This window comes from Mus caroli, chromosome 18 (genome assembly GCF_900094665.2).
Source record: "Mus caroli chromosome 18, CAROLI_EIJ_v1.1, whole genome shotgun sequence".
Lineage (NCBI taxonomy): Eukaryota > Metazoa > Chordata > Mammalia > Rodentia > Muridae > Mus > Mus caroli.
In genome coordinates this window covers 31,729,871-31,752,407 of record NC_034587.1, presented here as the reverse complement: position 1 = coordinate 31,752,407, position 22,537 = coordinate 31,729,871, and the positions used below count along the sequence as shown (strand labels likewise).

The following is a 22,537-nucleotide window of genomic DNA, read 5'->3' as shown; positions in this document are numbered from 1 at the left end:
CACCACAGAGTGATGAACTATATATGAGGATCACAGTGTTAGGTTGAGAACCACTGCTCTAGACTTTTAAGTTTCCTAGTGTATTATATCTATGTACGTTGTATATTAGTGTATCGTTCTCTACTCTGCTTTAGAAATACAAGATACATACAAATATGTGCTACTAATCCCTCCACCCCAGAAATACAGAGCTTTGGGTAGTGGAAGACAGTTGGGAAATTTCGTGCATTTCAATGATTAGATTTGGCTGGGAGGCAGAGGTAGGATGATCTCTTGTGAGCTTGAGGCCACCCAGGCAGGGCTCATAATGAGACCCTAGGTTTTTTGGTTTTTGGTTTTTGGTTTTTTTTCGAGACAGGGTTTCTCTGTATATCCCTGGCTGTCCTGGGACTCACTTTGTAGACCAGGCTAGCCTCAAACTCAGAAATCCGCCTGTCTCTGCCTCCTGAGTGCTGGGATTAAAGGTGTGTGCCACCACGCCTGGTGACCCTGGGTTTTTTTTTTTTGTTTGTTTATTTTGGTTTTTTTGTTTTTAAAGATTTTTTTCAGCATTTATCTGGGAATCGTTGCTAGATCCTGAACTCCCAGGTGTTTCCTGGGAGTTCCTTGGCTGGTTAGTCTACCTGAACTGGTAAGCTTCAGATTCAGTGAGAGATTCTTAAAAAAATAAGACTAGGAGACCACACACAAACACACGTAAAGCTATGGGAATTGAAGCAGTTGTTTTCTCTCTTTTTATAGATTAAGTTCTGAAGTACTGATCGAGTTCTGCGTTTCTTCAATGAGGAACTACAGGCTGATCTTCTGCCATAATCTCAAACAGCCATAAATGACAGAACGATGCTTGCTCAGTGAGGGAAGCTGGTGCAGAAGCCGTGTTTTAAACTTAGGTGTTTAAGTACTCAAAGGTAAGCTTTCTTATTGGTAATGTTCTATCAACCCACAGAGACTTTTAGAGTTTGCTGTTTATAGCTGCTACTCATTTTTTCTTCTGTTTTTTTTTTTTTTTTTTGCTGTCAACGATTCATATAGTTAGCTGCTGTTTGGTTAACTTTGAGGTTTTGTATTAGCTGATACCAACTATATCAAAGAATAGATGTTCTTTTCCCAAGTCTCTGAATTCATGATATTTTCTTGTTCCTAACTCAATTTCTACCATTCCTGAAAATTGGTTGGATTGTTTCCTGGTCATTCTATGGTGCGTTTGATCTAGCTAATACAGTTGATTCAATCTTAATTTTTTAAACTTTAGAATCTTGGGAGTTTACCTTTGGTCTGAAGTATCTGTATTTGGAATTTTTTTTCTTTTAAAGATAATTCTTTCTCCTTTTGTTTAAAGAATGGATTTTTACTGGAATTAGTTAATTTTTTGGACTACTTGGTAGTTATTGCTTTAGATACTGGAGACAGTTATTTCTTTTCTTTACTGATCTCTATCCTACAAAATTAAGACAACCATAGACCATTTCTTCTGGACTAGCTTGAGGATCTGGAATTTTTTCCTTACTAACGTTGAAGTGTGGTGATGCACTTGGGAGGCAGAGGCAAGTGGATCTCTGGGTTTGAGGCTACTCTGGTCTACAAAGGGATTCCAAGACAGCCAAGGCATGTTACTCCGAGAAACCCAGTCTTGAAAAACAACAAGAATAATGCTTATTCATGCCAGGTAGTGGTGGCTCATGCCTATAATCCCAGCACTTAGGAGGCAGAGACAGGCAGATTTCTGAATTTACAGAGTTGGTCTACAGAGTGAGTTCCAGGACTGCCAGGGCTGCACAGAGAAACCCTGTCTCAAACAAACAAACCAAACCCAGTGATTATTCTTGTTCCTATCAGGCCCTTGTTTATAAAAAATGATTGTTAGTGAGGAATGTTCCATATGGAGTTAGGAGTCTTAGCAGTTAGGAGGCTGAGGCAGCAGGATTTGAGGCTAAGGCCAATCCCAAGCTTGAGACCATGTCTCAAATAAGCCTCTCAGTTTATCAAAGGAGACTCTTCCCGATCACCCATTTGTGAAGGGAAGGTTTCATATTGCAGGGCTCAGAGTTGGATTGGGTTTGCTGCGTCTAAAAACTTCATTATCACTGTGCTCCCCGAGTGAAAGTCTTGGGGCCATATTTGACCCTAATTGTCTTGGGATCTATGTCACTTTCCTAAAAGTTTTAGATGACTTATAAAGTTTTAGATGGCTGATAAAGTGTTCAGACTTTACAGAGCTTTGTATAGTAGAGAAAAACTTAGATGATTACACGGAGATGTATTTGTAGGCTGTATCGTGGGCCTGATAACTGGGACATATTTAAATAGACGAGTGCACATTCAGGTGTAAAAGCATTTTTTCTTTAATGTATTTACTCATCTTGCCACCTGTTAATTATTATAGTCTTTTTTCCCCCTTTTCTATTTTCTTTTTTGTCTTTCATTTGGCAGAAAAGACAGCTTTGATTTCTGGCTGCAAAAAAGCTATGAGGAAGAGCTCCTCCCCTTCCTTGAGTAACTGCAACTCCGATCTTGCTAGCAAAATATTTGGAATTCCACTTGATGAGCTGCAGCAGGGAGGACATCCAGACAATGAGGTTCCGTTCATAGTCCGCCACGTTGTGGACTATATTGAGGAACATGGTATACATTTCCTTATTTTGAGGGCTAGCTTTTGTTGTAATGAATACAATTTACCCCTTTTTGATTTTGGATTTAATTTTTTCTTAAAATAGTGCAAAGCATGGAGAACAATATAAACACTAAGAAACAATAAAAAAGATATTTTTACTTAAATTGATTTACCTGGAAATGGCAGTTGCCCAGCTGAGAACATTTTCAGCGGGGGTAATAGGAAAATTTAAAATGAATATAAAGGGTGGGATGAAATAAAATATCCCTCAGAGATACTATGTGTTAGATGATCAATTTGTTTTTTAATTAAATCTGGGGAGCCCAGAAAGGCTTTCCAAAAGTGTGAGCATTTTAAGTTGAGAATGAATATGAATATGCATATGTGGCTAGACACTTGAAGGTGCAGCTTAATTCTTGCCTTGAACTGACATAGGAGGTCTGGAGCAACAAGGGCTGTTTCAAGTCAATGGGAATGCTGAGACAGTGGAGTGGCTTCGGCAGAGATACGACAGTGGAGAAGAGGTGGACTTGGTTAAGGAAGCGGACGTCCCCTCAGCCATTAGTCTCCTTAGGTTTTTCCTGCAGGAGCTCCCTGAGCCCGTCATACCTGGCAGCTTGCATATTCACTTGCTGCAGCTTTCTCAAGGTAACAGTTGGATTTTTATCAGTCATGTATTATTAGTTTTAGAGTCCTTACCTTTTAGAAATCTGATACGTAGTTAGTTTAGTATATATATTTCAGAGATTAATTTTTTATTTCCTTGTTTGTCCTCTGGGTATATAGTTAAGGGAGTGGCAATTTTCTTGGATCTTTGTAGTACTTATTAAAAAACTTAAGTATATATTTTTGTGTATATGATATATGTGTTTATATGTGAGCGTGCATGTGTCCCACCGTGTGAGTATGGGCATCAGGGGACAGCCTTGAGTGTTGTTCCTCAACTTCCTACTTTTCCATGGTTTCCGGAGATCCAGACAGTTGGGGAATTGAACTTAGGGTTCTAGACTTTGTGGCAAGTGCCTCTACATGCTGAGCTAGTCCTCTGGCCTGAGCTAAAATAAAGCTTACAGGTGTATATAGAGAAATAGATGATAAATACAAAATAAACAGGACAAATTGGAGATGGTAGGTATAATTAGTGTTAATTGAATTGAATGATATTTTAATTGATATAAGTGACTTAAAAGGTTTTTTTTTTTTGTTTTTGTTTTTTCTTCGAGACAGGGTTTCTCTGTGTAGTCCTGGCTGTCCTGTAACTCACTCTGTAGACCAGGCTGGCTTCCAGCTCAGAAATCCGCCTGCCTCTGCCTCCCAAGTGCTGGGATTAAAGGCGTGCGCCACCACGCCCGGCTTATTTTTTTTTTAATTATGTATATATGTGTGTCTGTGTGAGTGAGGTTCCTGCAGAGTCCCAAGAGAGTGTCAGATCCTCTTGTGCTAAGGAACTGAACTAAGAATCTCTACAAGAACAGCACACATCGAACCGCTAAAGCCATGTCTGTCTGTCTGTGTCTCTCTCTGGAAGCTCTTCACAGAAGTTAACAAATATTTATTCACCTGTCTGCCTATGTGGTTTTTTTTTTTGTTTTTGTTTTTGTTTTTGTTTTTGTTTTTGTTTTTGTGTGGCAGGGTCTCTCTATGTAATCTTGGCTGTCCTAGAGCTCACTGTGTAGCCTCTGGAGTGCTGGTATTAAAGGTGTGCACAACCACACCCAGTTACAATTAATTTTCCACTAATTATAGGCATGATGTCTTAAAAACATTAAATTATTAAAATATTAAATATGTGATAGTTATGTCTATAATCCTAGGCATGTTTCATTCAGTTGTGAGATCAGAGTACTGGTATATTTGAATGTACAGTTGCTAATATCACAAAGTATAGGAAAGTCGTTGCGTTTAAAAATCTTAAGTAAATCATGTGACTATACCTCTTCCTGATACACTTTGTGTGTGTGTGTGTGTGAGAGAGAGACAGAGCGTGTGTGTGTGTGTGTGTGTGTGTGTGTGTGTGTGTGTGTGTTTGTAGACAAGAGGTTGATGTTAGTTGTCTAGTCACTCTCTACCTTATTTTTTGAGCTAGGGCTCTCCCTGAATTTAGTTCTGAGTCCCCTAGCCTGGCTGGCCAGCAAGCTCCAGGGTTCCTCATGACTCTGCCTCCCTGTCCTGGTATTACAGGGACTCATCTCTGTATTTGCTTCTTATGGGATGTTGGGGATGCTTGTGCAGCAAGAATTTTACTGACTTAAGCTGTCTCCCCAGCCCCTGATAAACTGTTTATACGTCTGTTGTCTTGCAGAAATGGCCAATATTATTATGTCCCTAAATAACCTTTTACCACTTTACCCCTCCCTATGAGTTAATTTTAAGAAACCTGCAGAAAAAAAAATGAAAGTAATTTATTTTGAAGTACCTCTGAGAAATTCTCCAAAATTAGAACATCATCCACTAACGGGGTTTCTAAAACTCTAGTTTCTATTAGTAAAAACTCATTGCTATAACAAACATAAGGCCTAATAGCTTCTGTGATCTTATGCACTTGGTAAAAAAAGAAACCAGAGCCAGGTATGGTGGTTTATGCCTATAACCCCAGCACTGAGGCAGGAGGATTGCCTATGAGTTTTAGGCTAGCCTGGGCCTGTCAGTTTAAGCTACCAAGTGAGACCATCTCAAAAACAAACCCAAAAAATACAGAGAAGAAAACCAAATGAGAAACAGAAAACCTTTCAGTTTAATTGGACCACATCACTTATGTTTAGTAATTGTTTTCTGAGTGCCGAGAGAGCAGAAAATCCTGTCGCCCTGTTCATTTCTTATTTTCTTATTTGTCCATGATGAAGAGAATTGTCATTGATAATTGCTTGTTGATGGCTCCTTAGTAGTTTTTGATGATTGGAGGTCAATGTATTTTGACTTCTTTGAGTTGGCATTTGTTTGGAGTGTCAGGTATTGTCCTACAGGAGACAGCATGAGGAAGAATTAGAGACTTGAGGCACATGAGTAAGAGGTGGGGAAGGCATCTGCAGTAATTGAGGGGCTGAGTCCTTTATCTCCACCTCTCCTTTAAACTCTTCTTTCACTTAATAAGGGAGATGCAAAGCCCCTAAGGGGTTTGGCCTCTCCAGAGGAAGTGAAGAGGTTTGAATTGTTATAGTAAAAAAGGATGTGGGTGGAGTAATGTGAGCCTGGCAAAATATCTGAGCGTTACTTTACTTCATTCAGAAAACCTGTCATTATGTTTTATAGATTATAATAATGAAGATGAATTTGGAAGAAAGTTGAGGTTCCTCTTGCAACAGCTTCCACCTGTTAATTACAGTTTGTTAAAGTTTCTGTGTAGGTTTTTAGCCAATGTAGCATCACATCATGAAGAAATTTGGTCTGCAAATTCTTTGGCTGCTGTTTTTGGTCCAGATGTCTTCCAGTAAGTTATTTCACAACTTTTGTTTAAGTTTTTAAAAATTGGGTTTGTGGAATGGAATCATTATACTGTCTTCCCAAGGATCATAGGATGCTTGGTGAACCATTATTTTTTATAGTATATCTGATTAATTCTCAGAGCATTGCTGCGTTCAGGGTACAAATTAGGTTTTACGGATGGGAAAACTGAGGCGCAGGATGATGACATAAATTGCTTAGTTTCATAAAGTGACTCACTGGTGGTTTTCTCATTATTTTACCTGTAATTTAAGAACTCAGCTCAATTTAAGCTTTTATTCTTAGCATTTACACGGATGTGGAAGATATGAAAGAGCAGGAAATTGTGAGCAGGATAATGGCGGGACTTCTGGAAAATTATTACGAGTTTTTTGAGAATGAAGAGGAAGATTTTTCATCAAATGATTTGAGTTCAATTACTGAGCAGGTGAGCATATTTAGTATTCTATTTCTTAAAAAATATAAGTTTGACATGAACTTACATAGAATTTACTTTCTAAACTAGAGATGGTTCTCTGATTGTTTTACATGATTGGATTTCATACCCTTACCCTTAATTTCTGATCTCAGTTTAGGTACTAAGCAAAAGGCATTTATTATATATTAATTTATAGTGCTGGGGATTGAACCCAGGGCTTTGAACATGATAGGTAAATTGTTCTATCATTGAGGTAAATGTTCAGCTAGGAAAAAGTCAAGAGTACATGGTAGAAATTGTTTTGTACTTCATTCTCCAGCCCCACTGTTAACCTAGAAATTGTTGATTTTGTGTAGCCCAGATTGCCCTTGAAATCTGGATAACTTCTTTTTCTTGAGTGTTAAGATTTCAGATATACCAACACACCTGGCTAGTGGATAATTTTAACTTCTGTGACTTTAATAAATTATTCAAATCCATGATTTATGTATTGATTTTTGGATTGTTTTATTTTTGGCTTTTACTGTTTGTGTGAGGATAGGGTCTTAGTTTAGCCTAGTCTGGCTTGACCTTAGTAGGTAGCCTAGGCTAATCTTAAATTGCATTAGTTTTCCCAGTGCTGGGATTAGCTTCCATGCCTGGCTCTTAAAATCCATTGTTTAAGCCATATTCTGTTTTCTGTTTTTTTTTGTTGAGGGAATATCTCCTATAGCTCAGGCTGGCTTCAGACTTGCTGTGCAGACAAGAGTGACCTTGAGCCTCTGATCCTCCTGCCTCTACCTCCCTGGTAGAGTTTTAGGCATTCACTACCACACTTGGTTTTATTCACACTCTGCCTGAGTTATATCCTTAGTCCCTACATTTTTACATTTTTCTTTTTCCTTTATGAATTAGGAATTTCAGAGCCTGAATAATTATAATATTTTGGTAAAGCCATTATTAATTTAGATCCGCCACTGCCTGGGTGCTGGGATTAAAGGCATGAGCCACCACACCTGGATAGCTTATTGATGTAGGGTCTTCTGTAGTACATAGTCTGGCTTGACTTGGTTGTGTAGCATAGATTGGCCTTGAATTACTGATGCTGTTAGCTCAGGTTTCTTAGTGCTGGGATTACTGGCATGTGCCTCCACACTTAGCTTCAGATGATTGTTGCTGGAGAATAAATATCAAGAGGACAGGTCAGTAGCTGCCATAAAGGTTGTTTTGTTTTGTGACTGGGTCTCATAGAATCTAAGCTGACCTGGAACTCCTTACATAGCCAAGACTTGCCTTGAGCTTCTAATTTTGTGGCCTTTCCTTTCCAGTGTTGGGATTACAGGCATGTACCACTATGCCTGGCTGATACTTAAACTTTAATGTCTTGATAGTTATAAATCTTATCTGTTGAGAAATTCTGTATATCATTCGTTTTAAAATTACGTTTTAATCCAATAGTTCTTTTAGAATTAAGATTAATAGTTGTTTAAAATAAAATGGCTGTATATGTGTTTATATCATTGATTTCCCCTGATTTCAAGATTTTTGTTTGTTTGTTTGTTTGTTTTTTTTGAGACAGGGTTTCTCTGTGCAGTCCTGGCTGTCCTGGAACTCTCGCTGTAGACCAGGCTGGCCTTGAACTCAGAAATCCGCCTACCTCTGCCTCCCAAGTGCTGGGACTAAAGGTGTGCACCACCACTGCCCGGCTCAAGATTTTTTTATAGATGCCTAAAATTTGCAGTATATGCCTTGGTTATGCTTTATATTGTGATATAATTTTGTGTTTTCCTTTTCTTATAATTTCCTTATATGTCTATATGTATTATGTCAGTATTTTTATATTTTTTCAAGCATTAGAAAAATTGATTTTAAAATATATTGTGCTTTACAAAGGATGATACTTAAGCAAGACTGAGGAAAAAAATGATGAAATTCTTTGTTTGCCTATGAATGGAAAAGATATTAGTAAGGCTGGCGTGGTTGTACATGCCTTTGATCCCAGTACTCAGGAGGATTCTCTTGAGTTTGAGGACAGGCTGGTCTATAGAGCAAGTTCCAGGATAGCCAGGACTGCACATATAAACCTAGTATTGAAAAAAACAAACAAACAAACAAAAGGAAAAGATAATAGTATATTGAGCAAAATAGCTCCAAGACATAGAGGTAGTGAGGTGGGTTTTGAAGTAGGGATGTATGTTTAATTACCAGTTGCTAATTAATAGGATCTCTTTTCTTTAAAAAAAAAAATTTATGTTTATGTGTATGTGTATATGTCTGTGCACCATGTGCATGCCTGGTGCCCTCATTGGCTGGAAAAAGGTGTTGGATCTTCTGGAACTGGAGTTACATATGCTTGGAATTGAACCTTGGTACTGGAAGAGCAGCCAGTGCTTTTAACCATTGAACCATCTCTCCGGTCCCCAGGGTCTATTTTCTTATACATTAAAAAATAAACTTCTTGTTTTTTTTTTTTTTTTTTTTTTAGCAGTTTTTTTTTTTTAGTAGACTTGATGAGATATTTGAGTGAAAGTAANTTTTTTTTTTTTTTTTTTTTTTTTTTTGAGCAGTTTTGATTCGTTAGTAGACTTGATGAGATATTTGAGTGAAAGTAAGATAGTCTTAAACTCTGAGCAGTTTTGCACATATTTTAACATGCCTATAAGTATGGCTACCTGGCAGAACTTTGCTTTTTATTTTAATTTTGATATCTGAAGGAAGCCAAGTTTGTTTAGTATTGTTTGGGAGTTTGGTTCCATTAGCCCAGGTATTTCGTTGTTAAGCTCTCCTGTAGGTAGTAGGTAGTCTTTGTCATTCATTGTATGTGTTGGAGTGATGAAGAGGGAATGTTTGAGAAATGATAAAAGTCAAGCGAGCTTTGACTGGGCTTTGTAAATAATGAGAGTCCCGTAAGGTGGTTTGAAGAGGGAAGTGATAATTATGTTTCTTTATACGTTTGAGAAGGCAGGAGGCAGCATTCTCCACAGTCTGGAGTCTGGAGAGCAGGCATTTCACGAGGCCCTAGAGAAGGGAATTACAGCAGTCAAAGAAGAGGTGTAAGTATGGGTGAAGGCTTTCCTTACATGAAGTCGAGGCAGCAACACGGGGCAAGTTCAAGTTAACTTCCGAATAAAGAAGAATTGTTGAGCAGACAAGACAGTCAAGTGGACAGAGGAAAGATGAAGAACTTTTCGAGGATTAATTTGGGATGAGAGAGGACATTTTACTGTATGTATCCTTTATGTCCTCTCTTGTTCTAAGTAAGTGGATTGGTTATTACTGGAGGAAGTTCCAGGGATTGTACTCGGCATTGGAATTGAGAAAAAAACCTACAGGTTATATTTTTAGTTGCTTATATTAGTGCTGATGAAAATATTGCCAGTTATGCAAGGTTTATTGTCTTGAATATGATATATTCAGTTTGAAGTAACAGAAGGCTTTCATAGTTTCACTTTCTAAAAATAATTCTTTACATTTTTTAAAAATTTTTTGAGAGTGTGTTGTATGCGTATTTGTAGGCTAGAGGACAATCTGTGTGTCTTCCACTATTGTTCTCTGCCTTATGACATGGGGGTCTTACTGAATCAGGCACTCACTAATTGGTCTAGATCACCTGGTCAGTGTGTGCTGGCATCTCCTGACTGTGTCCCCAGTACTAAGTTTACAGATGTACATGACCATGTCCGGCTTTTATATGGCATCTGTGGATCCAGATGGCGGTCCTAATGCTTGTGTGGCATGTTGTTTGAGCCAACTGAGGAATCTAACTTATCTTAGCTTATATGTATATCTATTTGTGATGCAGATGTGTTTGTATGTTCATGGGCACACTTGTGCAAACATGCATGTACATGTGTATACCTGTGTGTGGAGGCCAGAGGTTAATATTGGTGTCTTCCTTGATTACTTTTTACTTTGTTTATTGTGGTAGGGTCTCACGTATACCCAGACTTTACTGACTTGGGCTAGTCTAGCTGGCTAGCTTGCTTTGGGAACCCTGACTCTGCATCTTGGCCATCATTCTTACCTGGCTTTATATATGGTTCTGGGAATCTGAGCTCTAATCTCATACTTGCATGTTATATACTTTACCTTCTGAGCCATCTCCTTAGTCCCCAAAATGATTTGTAAAAGTGATACATGTTAAAATAGTGCCTTTTGACCAAAAATAGGTGGACTGAATTAGTATTTATTCTGTTTAAGTAAAAATTAGTTCTAAATCTATTGTGTATGTGGGTGATGTGGGTGTCATGGTTCCTTGTGGAGGTTAGAAGATATCTTGGGGAAGTTGTTTCCTTTTCCTTGGTATATAAGTTCTGGGGAACAATCTTAAGGACATCTAGTCAGGCTTGACCGCAAGTGCCTTTATCTGCTGAGCTATCTAGCCAGCTCACTGCCCCCTTTGAAGTTTTTTTCATCACTGTTTCATGGGGTAGATGAGGCATTACATTTATAAGCACAACAAATTAAATGGAGTCTGTCATGTATTTACAAATTGAAGCCATTGGCTTTCGTTGTTGTTGTTGTTTTGAGGGACCATAGGTTATACCCATAGTCTTGGGTATGCTATGCAAGCAGCGAATCACTGAGCTGTGTCCTCCAGCCACTGACTGTTGAATTTTCCTCTGACAGATGATACCAGCTATTGTTGAGAAGCTCCCACTTGGAATTACATAGTTTGGTGTAGGCAGCCATGAGCCATGCTGATAAGACTTCATGGGTGTAGTGTTTGACATTTCTAGGAGACCCAGTTTCACAGCAAATTTTCTGTCCCCCTGGCTTGCTTTTTTTTTTTACTTTTTTAAAGATTTATTTATTATTATATCTAAGTACACTGTAGCTGTCTTCAGATGCACCAGAAGAGGGAGTCAGATCACATTACAAATGGTTGTGAGCCACCATGTGGTTGCTGAGATTTGAACTCAGGACCTTCGGAAGAGCAGTCAGTGCTCTTAACCACTGAGCCATCTCTCCAGCCTTTTCTCTGGCTTTTCCAGTCTCCATGCCCTTTCCGTCAGTGGTCCCGAGCTTTAGGCGCAGGAGTTCCTGTTAGATCTGTAGTTGGGGCCGGCACCCACAATCAGCTTGTTCTCTGCGTTTTCATCTGTTGTGGTTGTCTGGCTAGTTTGACTAGGCTCTGGCACAAGATGTGCTGCTCAGTATTTTAATGACTGGTCCTAGCTTATAAAAGCTACTAGGTAGTTATAGATAGTTTCTTCTTTGGGATAATTTATTTTTGAGACAGGATCTTGCTGAGGGGCTCATGTTGGCCTAAAAGTCACTTGGAGCCCAGGTAGGTTTGTACCACCACACCTAACTGCTTCTTTTAGACAACCTTAAAATATATTTCACTTAAAAATGGTTTATTAAGTGGTGGCGCACGCCTTTGATCCGAGCACTCGGGAGGCAGAGGCAGGCGGATTTCTGAGTTCGAGGCCAGCCTGGTCTACAGAGTGAGTTCCAGGACAGCCAGGGCTACACAGACAAACCCTGTCTCGAAAAACAAAAAAACAAAACAAACAAACAAAAAAATGGTTTATTAACTTTTCTTTAGTATTTTAATGGTCTTTGTTATTTGTTTTTGTTAGTGATTACTTAATATAGTCGGTTTGATGATGGAGACATTTTATATATCCTACTAGAAAAATATAATTACAACTTTGTGCTTAATAGTTAAAATGTGGAGCTGGAGAAATGGCTCAGTGATTAAGAGCACTGACTGCTTTTCCAGAGAACCTGGGTTCACTTCCCCGAACTCACATGGCAGCTCACAACTGTCTGTAACTCCAGCATCTGCTACCCTTATACAGATATGCATGCAGGCAAGACATCAGTGCACATAAAATAAAAGTAAATTACTTAAAAAATAGTTAAAATCTAAGTTCTTTGTTTCAGAATTTTATTTTGTTTTATTTTTTATTATTTTTTTTGTACAATGATGGAGACTGAACTCATCATTGTAAATGCTAGGCAAGTGTTCTATCACAGAGCTACGTCACTAGTTAGAGTTCCATTTCTTCATGAAAAAAATGTGATCAGAAGTTAGCTGACCTTTTCTGAAACATAGCTAATACCTAAAGCATTTCACTCCTCTTTTTCTCCTTGGTAGGGTTTCACTGTGTCTTTGGCTTGCCTAGAGTATTCTGTGCAGACCAGAAAATTCTGGCCTGGAACTTAAGAACTCTGCCTGCCTCTGCCTCCTAAGTACTGTGACTAAAGACAAGTGTGCCATCTCAGCCAAAATCATCACTTACCTGCCCCCTATAAATCCTGAGCTGGCCTCTTAACTTGCTGTGTAAGGTGACTTTGAACTTTTAATAATTCTGCCTCTGTCTCCCAATTACTGGGTTTACAGATACGTTCCAAGTTAATATTTTTGTGCCTTCCTTTTTACACTTAATATTAAATGGCTATTTATTGTACCTAGAAAATGGAGAAAGGAATTATATATCTTTCATATTAAATTTATAAAAGTAGTTAGAAAATGAAACTTTAAAAATTGTTTTGAGAAAGGTTTTAATGTATAGACCTGGCCAGTTGGAACTTTCAGTGATCTCCTGCCCTGGCTTCCCCAGTGTTGGAATTGCCTGTGCTGCCATGCCTAGCAAAAACGAAACATTGTTTCTGCTACATGCAAGCTTTTGTTTAGATTGTAATATTATTCATATTTGTCCTGCATCAAAATGCTGTTTGACATAAACAAAATTAAGATTAAAGAGTTATATTTGTCTTGTTTTTATACTTGTTTATTTTTGTTATTATTTATTTAGCTTTGCAGTGTTTGGGATTGAATCTGGGGCCTTGAGCATGTTAGGGAAATGTTTTCCCTGCTCTAGAATTTTACTTTGATATAAGAAACTTGGCAATTTACAGGAGAGACTGGATTAAGAAATTTAAAAATGAGTTATTTGCCTTTATACTTTTTTTTTAGAATAGTGTATTTCAATAGTCTTTATTAAATTTAATCCTGAAATTCCTCTGTATGTAGGTTAATGAACTTTCTGAGGAAGAAGAGGAAGATGAAAAGCTGGAGCATATAGAAGAACTTCCAGAAGAAGGTGTAGAAAAGTCAGCTGGCATGCCAGAGGTGTTGCAGTTAAGGATGACTGAAAACCTCCTGGAATCAGACAGTGTTACAGCATCAACAAGGTAAAGGTTTCAGTTGAGTCAACTTTCACTGTAGACTCAAGCACAAGAGACGTGCTTGTGACTCTGAGCTGTGGGTGTAGCTAGTATTGGAGAGTTTACCTAGCATGTGTAGGACCCTGGGTACTGAAAAGAAGAAAGAAAAGGAAATAATTTTGGCTGTATCTGGTGGCATGTTCCTGTAGTCCCAGCGTTTGGGAGGCAGAGGTAAGAGGATTTCTTTAAGCAGGAGGCCAGGTCATGCTGGCTGTGTACACTAAGACCTTGTCTCAGAAAAACAAAAGACTTGAGTATAAAAAAGAGCAAAAAGAAAACTAAAATCCATGAAGGATCTTTTATTTGCTGCTGTCACACTTTTCTTCAGAAATAAAGCCTTGTGTATACTTTCCCTAAAATTTGTTTTCATATTAGCTAGTTTTTTGGGTTGGGTAAGATTTTATAACCTCTGAAATACAGTTTCTATGCTGTGACAGAAGAACACCATGACCAAGATAGCTTTGGAAAGAAATCTTCTAATTGGGCTTATGGTTGAGGGAGGTAGAGTTCATGATGATGGAGCAAAGCGTGGCAGGAACAGCTGAAAACAGCTCACATCTTGATCCAGAAGCAGGAGGTGGGCTGGGGGTGGGGATGGGGTTTGGAAGGTGGGGGGTGGGATGAAAGCAAGATAGCATGAGCACATTGGGAGTTGGGAGTGGCTCTAGTCTTCTGAAGCAGGCTGCAGTGACATTCCTCTTTTTCTTTTTTTAAAAAAAGATTTATGTGTATGAGTATATAGTAACTGTCTTCAGACACACCAGAAGAGGGCATCAGATCTCATTACAGGTGGTTGTGAGCCACCATATGGTTGCCAGGAATTGAACTCAGAACCCCTGGATGAGCAGCCGGGCTCTTAACCACTGAGCCATCTCTCCAGCTTGACATACCTCTTTCGCTTTCACACTTTCCTGTTCTTTTCAAACAGTTCACCAGTCGGGGATCACGTACTTAAACATAGGAGCTTATAGGGACTATTCTCATCCAAATTACCACATTGACTTTTAAAATATTTTTAATTATGTGTGCATGTGTGGGATATGTATACATGAGGGCAGTGTCCTGTAACTTCTGTCCTGGAGGACAGAAGAGGCTAGCAGGAGTTCCAGCTAGCCTAAAATCAACTTCCTGACCTGAGTGCTAGGAACAGATGGTTGTGAGCTACCATGTGGGTGCTGGGAATGAACCCAGTTCCTCTGGAAGAGCAACCAGTGCTTTTAACCACTAAGGCGACTTTCACGCCCTGAAAATCTTTTTTTTTTTAAAGATTTATTTATTATATGTAAGTACACTGTAGCTGTTTTCAGACACACCAGAAGAGGGGGTCAGATCTCATTACGGGTGGTTGTGAGCCACCATGTGGTTGCTAGGATTTGAACTCAGGACCTTTGGAAGAGCAGTCAGTGCTCTTAACCACTGAGCCATCTCTCTGGCCCCTGAAAATAAATCTTAAAAACAGAACCCCACAGATGATTTTATTAGCTCTCCACATCCTATTTTATTTGTAATAGTAAACAGAATTCTCAAATGAACTGTAGAGTCCTGTAACTAACCTGCGCACACACACGTGCACAGGCGCACGCACGCACGCCCCACTGGCAGCTGCCCCACCTCTTTTACTTTGACTCTTGGATAATGTGCCTTTGGTCATTCTCTTCTGGCTATAGCAGAATTTCTCAAACGTGCGAAGTTATATTCTCCCCTTAAGCCTTTGTAGTTTCTTTTTATTTAGATACGTGTCCACCTAGATAGTTGCTTACTTCTTTAAAATTCTTTGTAAATGTTACTTTTCAGTGATGACTCCTCATTTTTAAAAATTCTTTTCTATATTGTCTATAATGGTTGTGGCCATGTAATCGTTATATTTTGGATCTTTAATGCCCGCCCATCTGAGGCCTTTGTTAAAGTTGTGTTCTCCAGAGTGTTGGGAAGTGCTTAAACCTTTAAGAGGTAAGATCTAGTGGTTTTCTTTAAGTCAGTAAGAGCCCCTGAGTGAGATTTTGGGGTCCCTTTCTCTTCTTTTTCTTTTACTTCTTGGCCATAAGGCTGACGACGGTCTTTGCTCAGTCTCACTCTGATATGCTACTTTACCACTGGACAGACAGACAACAACATCACCAGCCACTCATGGGTTAAAGGTTTTAAAACAAGGAAGTGAAATAAGCATCTCTTTCTTTTTAAGTTGATTATCTCCAGTATTTTGTTACAGTGATAGACAGAAAGCTGCCTGACATGTGTGAACTCCTATTGTCTTCCAGCACTGGCACACAGAACACGACACACTTGTTTACTTACATCCTTTTTACTTACAGGAGTCACATGCATGTGTGCATACCTTTGTGTAGTTGTGTTCAGCTGTGAAACGCTCACTGAACATAGATCCTGCTTAGGCTAAACTGGCTAAAATCTTAAGAATCTACCTGGTTTTCCCCTTTTTCCCCAGTGTTAGGGTTGTAGATGCATACCATGCCAACTTTTGCATGTGTACTGCAATCTCAGCTCTTCATTTTTGCGCAGCAAGTATTTTACCAGTGAGCCATCTTCCCTATCCTACTTTATATTGATATTTGTAGCACTCATTGCCCATCAAAATGCTGACTGTATCAGTGGCATGATGTACAAACTTTAGTTTTCCAATGTAAACGTAATTTTTATTCACCTGATGTAAATGTTGTCTGGAGGCATACTGCTAACCTAGGCCTAGTCCTGGACGCTTCTAGCCACTGTCCAATCTAATTTAGGCTTAGAATTTTTCAGCCTCTGAAACTTACTGTTGAGTAAGCTCACCTGTTCTTGGTCTGAGCTCTGGCTGGCTCTTTCAGTTCAGCTCAAACTCCTCTTCAAACTGACTGATTCAGTTGGCTTCTCTCTCTGCTTCTCCTGAGTTGTGCTGCTTGATCTCATAAGTTTATCAATCTGTTCTGATCTTCTGGCTCCTTCTCATTTCTCTGGCTCATTCTGTCTTCATCTGTATCTAGCTTGTTCTCTCTCTGCAACCTGTCTTTGTACAGCTATCCCAGTACAATGCCTCCTCTCTCTGTACTGCCTATTCTCTTTCTTCTTGTGAGAGTTGGGCATAGTGTATTCTGTTAAATCTTTCCTTTGTCTGCTACTCAATTAGAAGTCACTTTCAAACATGGGTGCTTCCTTCTAAAGCTAACTTTGCCTTCATTGTTTGTGATCAAAGGTGTGTACTAAGGGCATATCTGTATTCTAGCCAGAAAGGTTAAAGGTATATGGTAAAGCTGAGCCACACCTCAGCTAGAAACAACTTTTCTCAGTAAATAACACCATCTCAGGGTTCACAGTGTGATCAAATATCCTGTAGCATTTCTCCTTTTTGTTTAAATAAAAGACTCTTTCTCTAACATCAATAAACTCTATACTGTCTGGTTCATTATACAATGTCTAGTTCATTTGTATTTGGCAGCCTTGGAGAAAGTACTCTACTCTATCCTATCACGGTGACTCCAAAGTTCTGTACCTACATCACTTCCTATCATAACTTGACTTACCAACCTAAAAACATCATTTTTAGACCCTAAGACATTTTCTTAAATCCTAAATAACTTTAAGCTTAACTGTGAGACTAATTCTTTTAGTCTTCAGCCGACCTGAGAAGGATTAATATTATCTCAATAAATAGGAAATGTAGAGCAAGCAGCTTCCAAAAGTATAGAAATGACAGAGACTGCTGGCCATCTGGACAGTTACCCAAGATTCCTCTTCGGTGTTGGAGCACCTATCTCTTTGGCCTACTGGCCCATAATATCTGACAGAATTTTATATGAAACAAGAATTATATGAAGGACTTACATACCTTGTCCTGGCAGAGTTTAACATTGGATTTCTTTGTGTCCTGTTTTTCCATCACTTAGTAAACTGTCAGCAGTTAAAGCAAGGGCAGTTTCTTGCCCAGTAGCAACTTTTACCACACTTGAAGCAAACTCTATAAGGAGGTTCTTCAGTGCTCATTATTATCTTCTTTGAAGTCGTATGGTGGTGCTATCAGGAGCCTGACATGTTTCATTGGTCAAAAAAGTCTTAAATTATTAAGACATCTTTAAATGCCACATTATTAGGTAGAAGTTTGAGGTTTTTGCAGATCACCTATCAGTATATTTAAATAGGCAAATGATGCTCGTCTCTAGCTACTCACTACTTGATTAACATAGAAAACATCTGTGATTAGCCGAACCTAACAAAACCATATATTTGGTTGATTATTAACTTGCATTTCTTAATTATCCTAAACAATTTGTAATGGTAGCTTGCTTGCTTGCTTGCTTTCTTTCTTTCTTTCTTTCTTTCTTTCTTTCTTTCTTTCTTTCTTTCTTTCTTTCAATTTTATTTACATGAGTACACTGTAGTTGTCTTCAGACAAACCAGAAGAGGGCATCAGTTCCCATTACAGATGGTTGTGAGCTACCATGTGGTTGTTGGAAATTGAACTCAGGACCTCTGGAAGAACAGCCAGTGCTTTTAACTGCTATGCCATCTCTCCAGCCCCCAATGGTAGCTTTCAAATGAACTAGAACAGGTATCCACTGTTTGCACAGAACTTGGTAGTGGAAGAGGCATGGGGCAGTTTTGCCCAGTGGTATTGAGAGACCAAATCTTTTAAATTCAGACTTCATTTTAGATAATCTGACCTAAGTTTGAACTCAGGTAAACTAACAGGCTGGTATGTAGCATTAGTTTCCAAGTTGCCCCCAATAAAACCTGAGCCTAGCTCCAGTCTCTAAGACTAATCCCCAACAAGACCAGAGTTTCCAGGTTACACCCTCAACAAGACCAGTGTCTCCAGGTTATTCCCCCAACAAACCTGCACCCCAGGTTACAAGCCCACCCCTTGCCTAACGACCACCAATGCAGAGGGGAGCAGAAGTTAAGTTTATGACTCCCAGCACCAGCCAATTGTGTTAAAGGCCACAGGAGCTTTCCAATTAGATGCTTGCACATGTATTCCCATTTGCTGCTTACTATAAGTCTTGCTACATAGTAAGACATTATAGACATTATAGTAAGACTATATAGACATTCGGGGCTCCCCCACCACCAAAACTGTCCTGTGTGATGGTGGTACATTGTGGGGTGGGGAGGGAGGCAAGCTAGTTTGAAAAGAATAAAGACCCTGCTGTGAGTTGCATCAGATCGGCTCCTTTGTGTGTTTTTGGGGATCACTAACATTTCCCTTGTACAACAGTATTGTGATTACAGTCCAAGTGGTTCATTATTTTGGGGCCCCATTATCATCTTGGAAACCATTGGACAGTTTATGTTATTTTTTGTGGGACATTTTTCGCTCTTAAGATGTTTCATTTGTCCAGTGGTCTCCAGAGTCCTTAGTTGTATGCTTTTATTCTGGGAAGATAAAACCCTGCCCCAACCCTAATTCGGGGGTGGGGGTGGGGTTCCTTTTTGGGCCAGTTATATATTTCCTAGGGCAAGATGGTTTTTTGGCAATAAAGAATATCTTTCAATTGATACTAAAAAAATTCTCTTGAATATTTGAAATCAAATATACCTTTGCGGATAATTATACTTATTTCCTCCTTCACTCTCTCTCCCTCCATCTCTCCCTCCTCCCCTCCCTCCCTGCTTCTGTCTGTCTGTCTATCTATAATCAACATACATAAATTAAAGATTTAACTGTATTTTCAGATCACAAAGGACATTCACTTTGAATTTCAGCTTGTTTTTTGCAAGCAGCTTTTAGATTTAAATCATTGTAATTCTTATATGCCTGCTTCTACTTCCCAAGTATTGAGATCAAAGATGTGTGCCTCCCAAGTGCTGGGATTAAAGGTGTGAACCATCATCACTCCATCCATTGTTAACTTTAGAAAACAAAACAACTAGTTTATAGAGATCTGTCTGTCTCTGCTGGGATTAAAGGCATGGACTACTTGCCTTCTCAAATATTTTATCTTGGCTCCAAATCACTCCAATTCTTAGAGATTTAGAAAACAAGTTTAAATTGTGTTAACTCTTTGAATTTATTTAAGATATTTTAAATCTCTTAACTGTTTTTTTTTATACCAAACAATAAGAATATCCTTTTTATTGAAGAAGAAAACTTAAAAGCTGATGTCCAAGATGGTGTGGGCCATGTGGCAGTCTACAGTCTAATATTCTAACGTGGAATTAAGAAAAGTCGTTTAAGAAAATCCAAGACTCTTTTCATGCCAGTAAGGCAAGTATGACTTTGGCAAATTAATTTTAATGGTAGGGCGGTTGGTACCTTTTGAAAGACCAACCCCTGCCGCCGCGTCCTGTTTATGGACGACCTGGACAGTCTGTGAGTGTTGTTAGTACCTTATAATATTCTCCTTACAAGCAGTCTTCGTGGTTTGTTTCTAAGATTGGAGAAATGTTACTTACTTCTGTGGTTTCCATTGCTGTAACAGATCACTTCCCCATAGATTCATGGCTGTATTAGCAGCAGAGGGCTTGAATTTCCCTATTTATCCTCCTGTCCCTGTATATTTAACCTACCTTGCACTTTGTTTTACTTGAGATAATGTTCTAATCCCTAGAATCTGAATATTTACCTCCTGAACAGGCCAATCTAGATGCAAAGGTTTTGGTGACATTATTGCTACACCTGCTCCTGTGTCACTGGACCTTTGATTTCAATGCCACTTTTCTGTATGTCTATCTTTGGTCTTTGATTATTTGTAGCAGTTTGCCAAAATACTTGTTTTCTGGTCTCTCCTGAGTTTTTTACTTTATCTGTGGAAGCTATTCTGTCCTTGATTACATTCAGAGCAGTGTTGTTTTTAACAACAGGCAATAAATGTTGTAGTTGCTCTGTGGCTGAGTGTCTCTGATGCTGACAGATGATGATTGAATTGATTTTGGGGCCTGTGGGAGGAGAAGCCCTTTAGAGCATTTCCCAGTAACAAAAGGTCATTCTAAATTCCAAGATTTTTGTGAAATGATAGTTTATATCTGCTCTTGTATCTACCATACCATCTGTTTCAATACCATTTACTTGCAATTTCAATTTTGACCTGAGCAATCCTTTCACCTGCATTAAATTACATCTCTCTTTTTACACAGGCCATAATTTTAATTTCCCCTTTGAATTTCTGGATGCAGATGAATCCCTGGGAAGTCAATCCACCCCTTCCCAAGGTTATCCCTTCTCCTCTCTCTCCCTGGAAGCAAAGGACCTTAAACTCCAGTAGTTATTTTATAGCATCAAGCTTTGGGGATAGAATAAAATGTTTATCTCTGTCCAAACCTAGAGCCACACTGCCTGAAGTAGCATGCATTAGATCTGCAATACTTACATGAAAAATTTCAATCTGTACGTTACTCCTTGGCTAACAAGAGGCAAACAGCTCGTACTTTTTGCTGTGGAGCCTTGATTCAGGACTTCCATTTCCATTTCCCTACTGTATGAAATTACGCTGGATATCTCTCTTGGACCAGTGACAACCCTTGCCACGTCACTTGTACACCCCTGGAAGTCCAGGCCTTCTTTCTGGTCTATATTTTAGGAAACATGCTCTTAGAGATGCCTGCAATTGAAGCACTGGGCGTTTAGCTTGACATATAATATTAGCATAGTACATGTTAGAACCAGTATCGGTTGTATCCCTTATTCACTTGTCCGAAGGTGCTTCCTCTGTCTTTAATTGACTGTAGTCACTTTTTAACTTCCTCTGTCTTTAATTGACTTTAGTCACTTTTTAACATTGATATTCACATTTTTGAATGCCATGGTCTCTATCAGTACCTGTGTTGTGTCAGGATCTGATATGGTTTTGTTCACAACTGAGACTAATCTTTATAAAAAAAAAATCAGTGAAGTTTTCTCCAGAGCCTTGTATAGTCTTTGTAAACAAGGTGGACCTTTTTTCTGGGCTCCTTAATTTAGCCCCAAGCTCTTAAAGCCACTAAGTGGCATTGTTCTGTAGTAGTGTCATCAAGTTGAATTTGTTCTTATATATCATAGTGCCACCCTTCACCCAGCATCTGGTCTTTGACTGTTCATTCCCCTTGGTCTATTTCACTGTTCCATATTCCTGACTTCTTCCCTCCATCGTGGGCCTAGAACAGCTGCCATCAGTTCCTTCCAGTCTTGGGGAATAACTTTGAGTGTCTTAGTTATTTAGAATCTGTTTCACATAAGGTGACTACATCCCATATGAAATCACGGCCTATTTAAAGTGCCTTAGATTTATCATTTCTATAGGATGCCATCCTATCTCTTAACCTGTTCCACACCATAGCAGGCATATGCTGTATGGGTATTGGGAAGGCTGATGGTGGTAGTCTTGTAACCCTGGGTCACCCTTCCTCCCACTCTGGTGGCTTGGTTTCAAGGTAACTCTTCTTTGGATGTGGGCTGTATGGGTTGTCCTCCAGCCTTTTCAGCTTATCTCTGACTCGCTGCCACAGTTTCTTTTCTGCTTTCCTCCTGTAGGACACTCATGCTCTCTTGCTCAGTCACCAGGACTGAGAGCCCCTTTGTTCGCCTTTTTTCTGCACTTCTTGCCTCTCAAGCAGTTCCCCTTTCACCTGCATTTTTTCCAGATGCAAAGCCAACTCTGCAACCTTTTAAGAAAGGAGAGAGCAGACAACGGACTGGGCCCTCCACCATTAGTCAGTAATCAAGAAACTGCCCCATAGCTGGATCTTATGGAGCCATTTGCTCAATTGAGGTTTCCTCCTTGTGTCAAATTGACATAAACTAACCAGCATATATATTTACATATTTTTCTTTCTTTTTAAAAGATTTATTTATTTATTATATGTAAGTACACTGTAGTTGTCTTCAGACACTCCAGAAGAGGGAGTCAGATCTTGTTACAGATGGTTGTGAGCCACCATGTGGTTGCTGGGATTTGATCTCCGGACCTTTGGAAGAGCAGTCGGGTACTCTTACCCACTGAGCC

General features: G+C 39.1%; 1 protein-coding gene across 2 annotated transcripts in view; it reads left to right on the top strand.

The window, feature by feature from the left end:
* Fam13b (family with sequence similarity 13 member B) overlaps positions 1–22,537 on the top strand; it is a 65,500-nt gene that overhangs the window by 6,338 nt on the left and 36,625 nt on the right. For both annotated transcript variants that reach the window (XM_021150308.2, XM_021150309.2), the window contains exons 2-7: positions 742–908; positions 2,431–2,622; positions 3,047–3,259; positions 5,861–6,038; positions 6,338–6,479; positions 13,435–13,595. In XM_021150308.2, coding sequence (XP_021005967.1) covers positions 2,466–2,622; positions 3,047–3,259; positions 5,861–6,038; positions 6,338–6,479; positions 13,435–13,595 — 851 coding nt within the window. In that variant the 5' untranslated portion in view covers positions 742–908; positions 2,431–2,465. The remainder of the gene's footprint in view (positions 1–741; positions 909–2,430; positions 2,623–3,046; positions 3,260–5,860; positions 6,039–6,337; positions 6,480–13,434; positions 13,596–22,537) is intronic.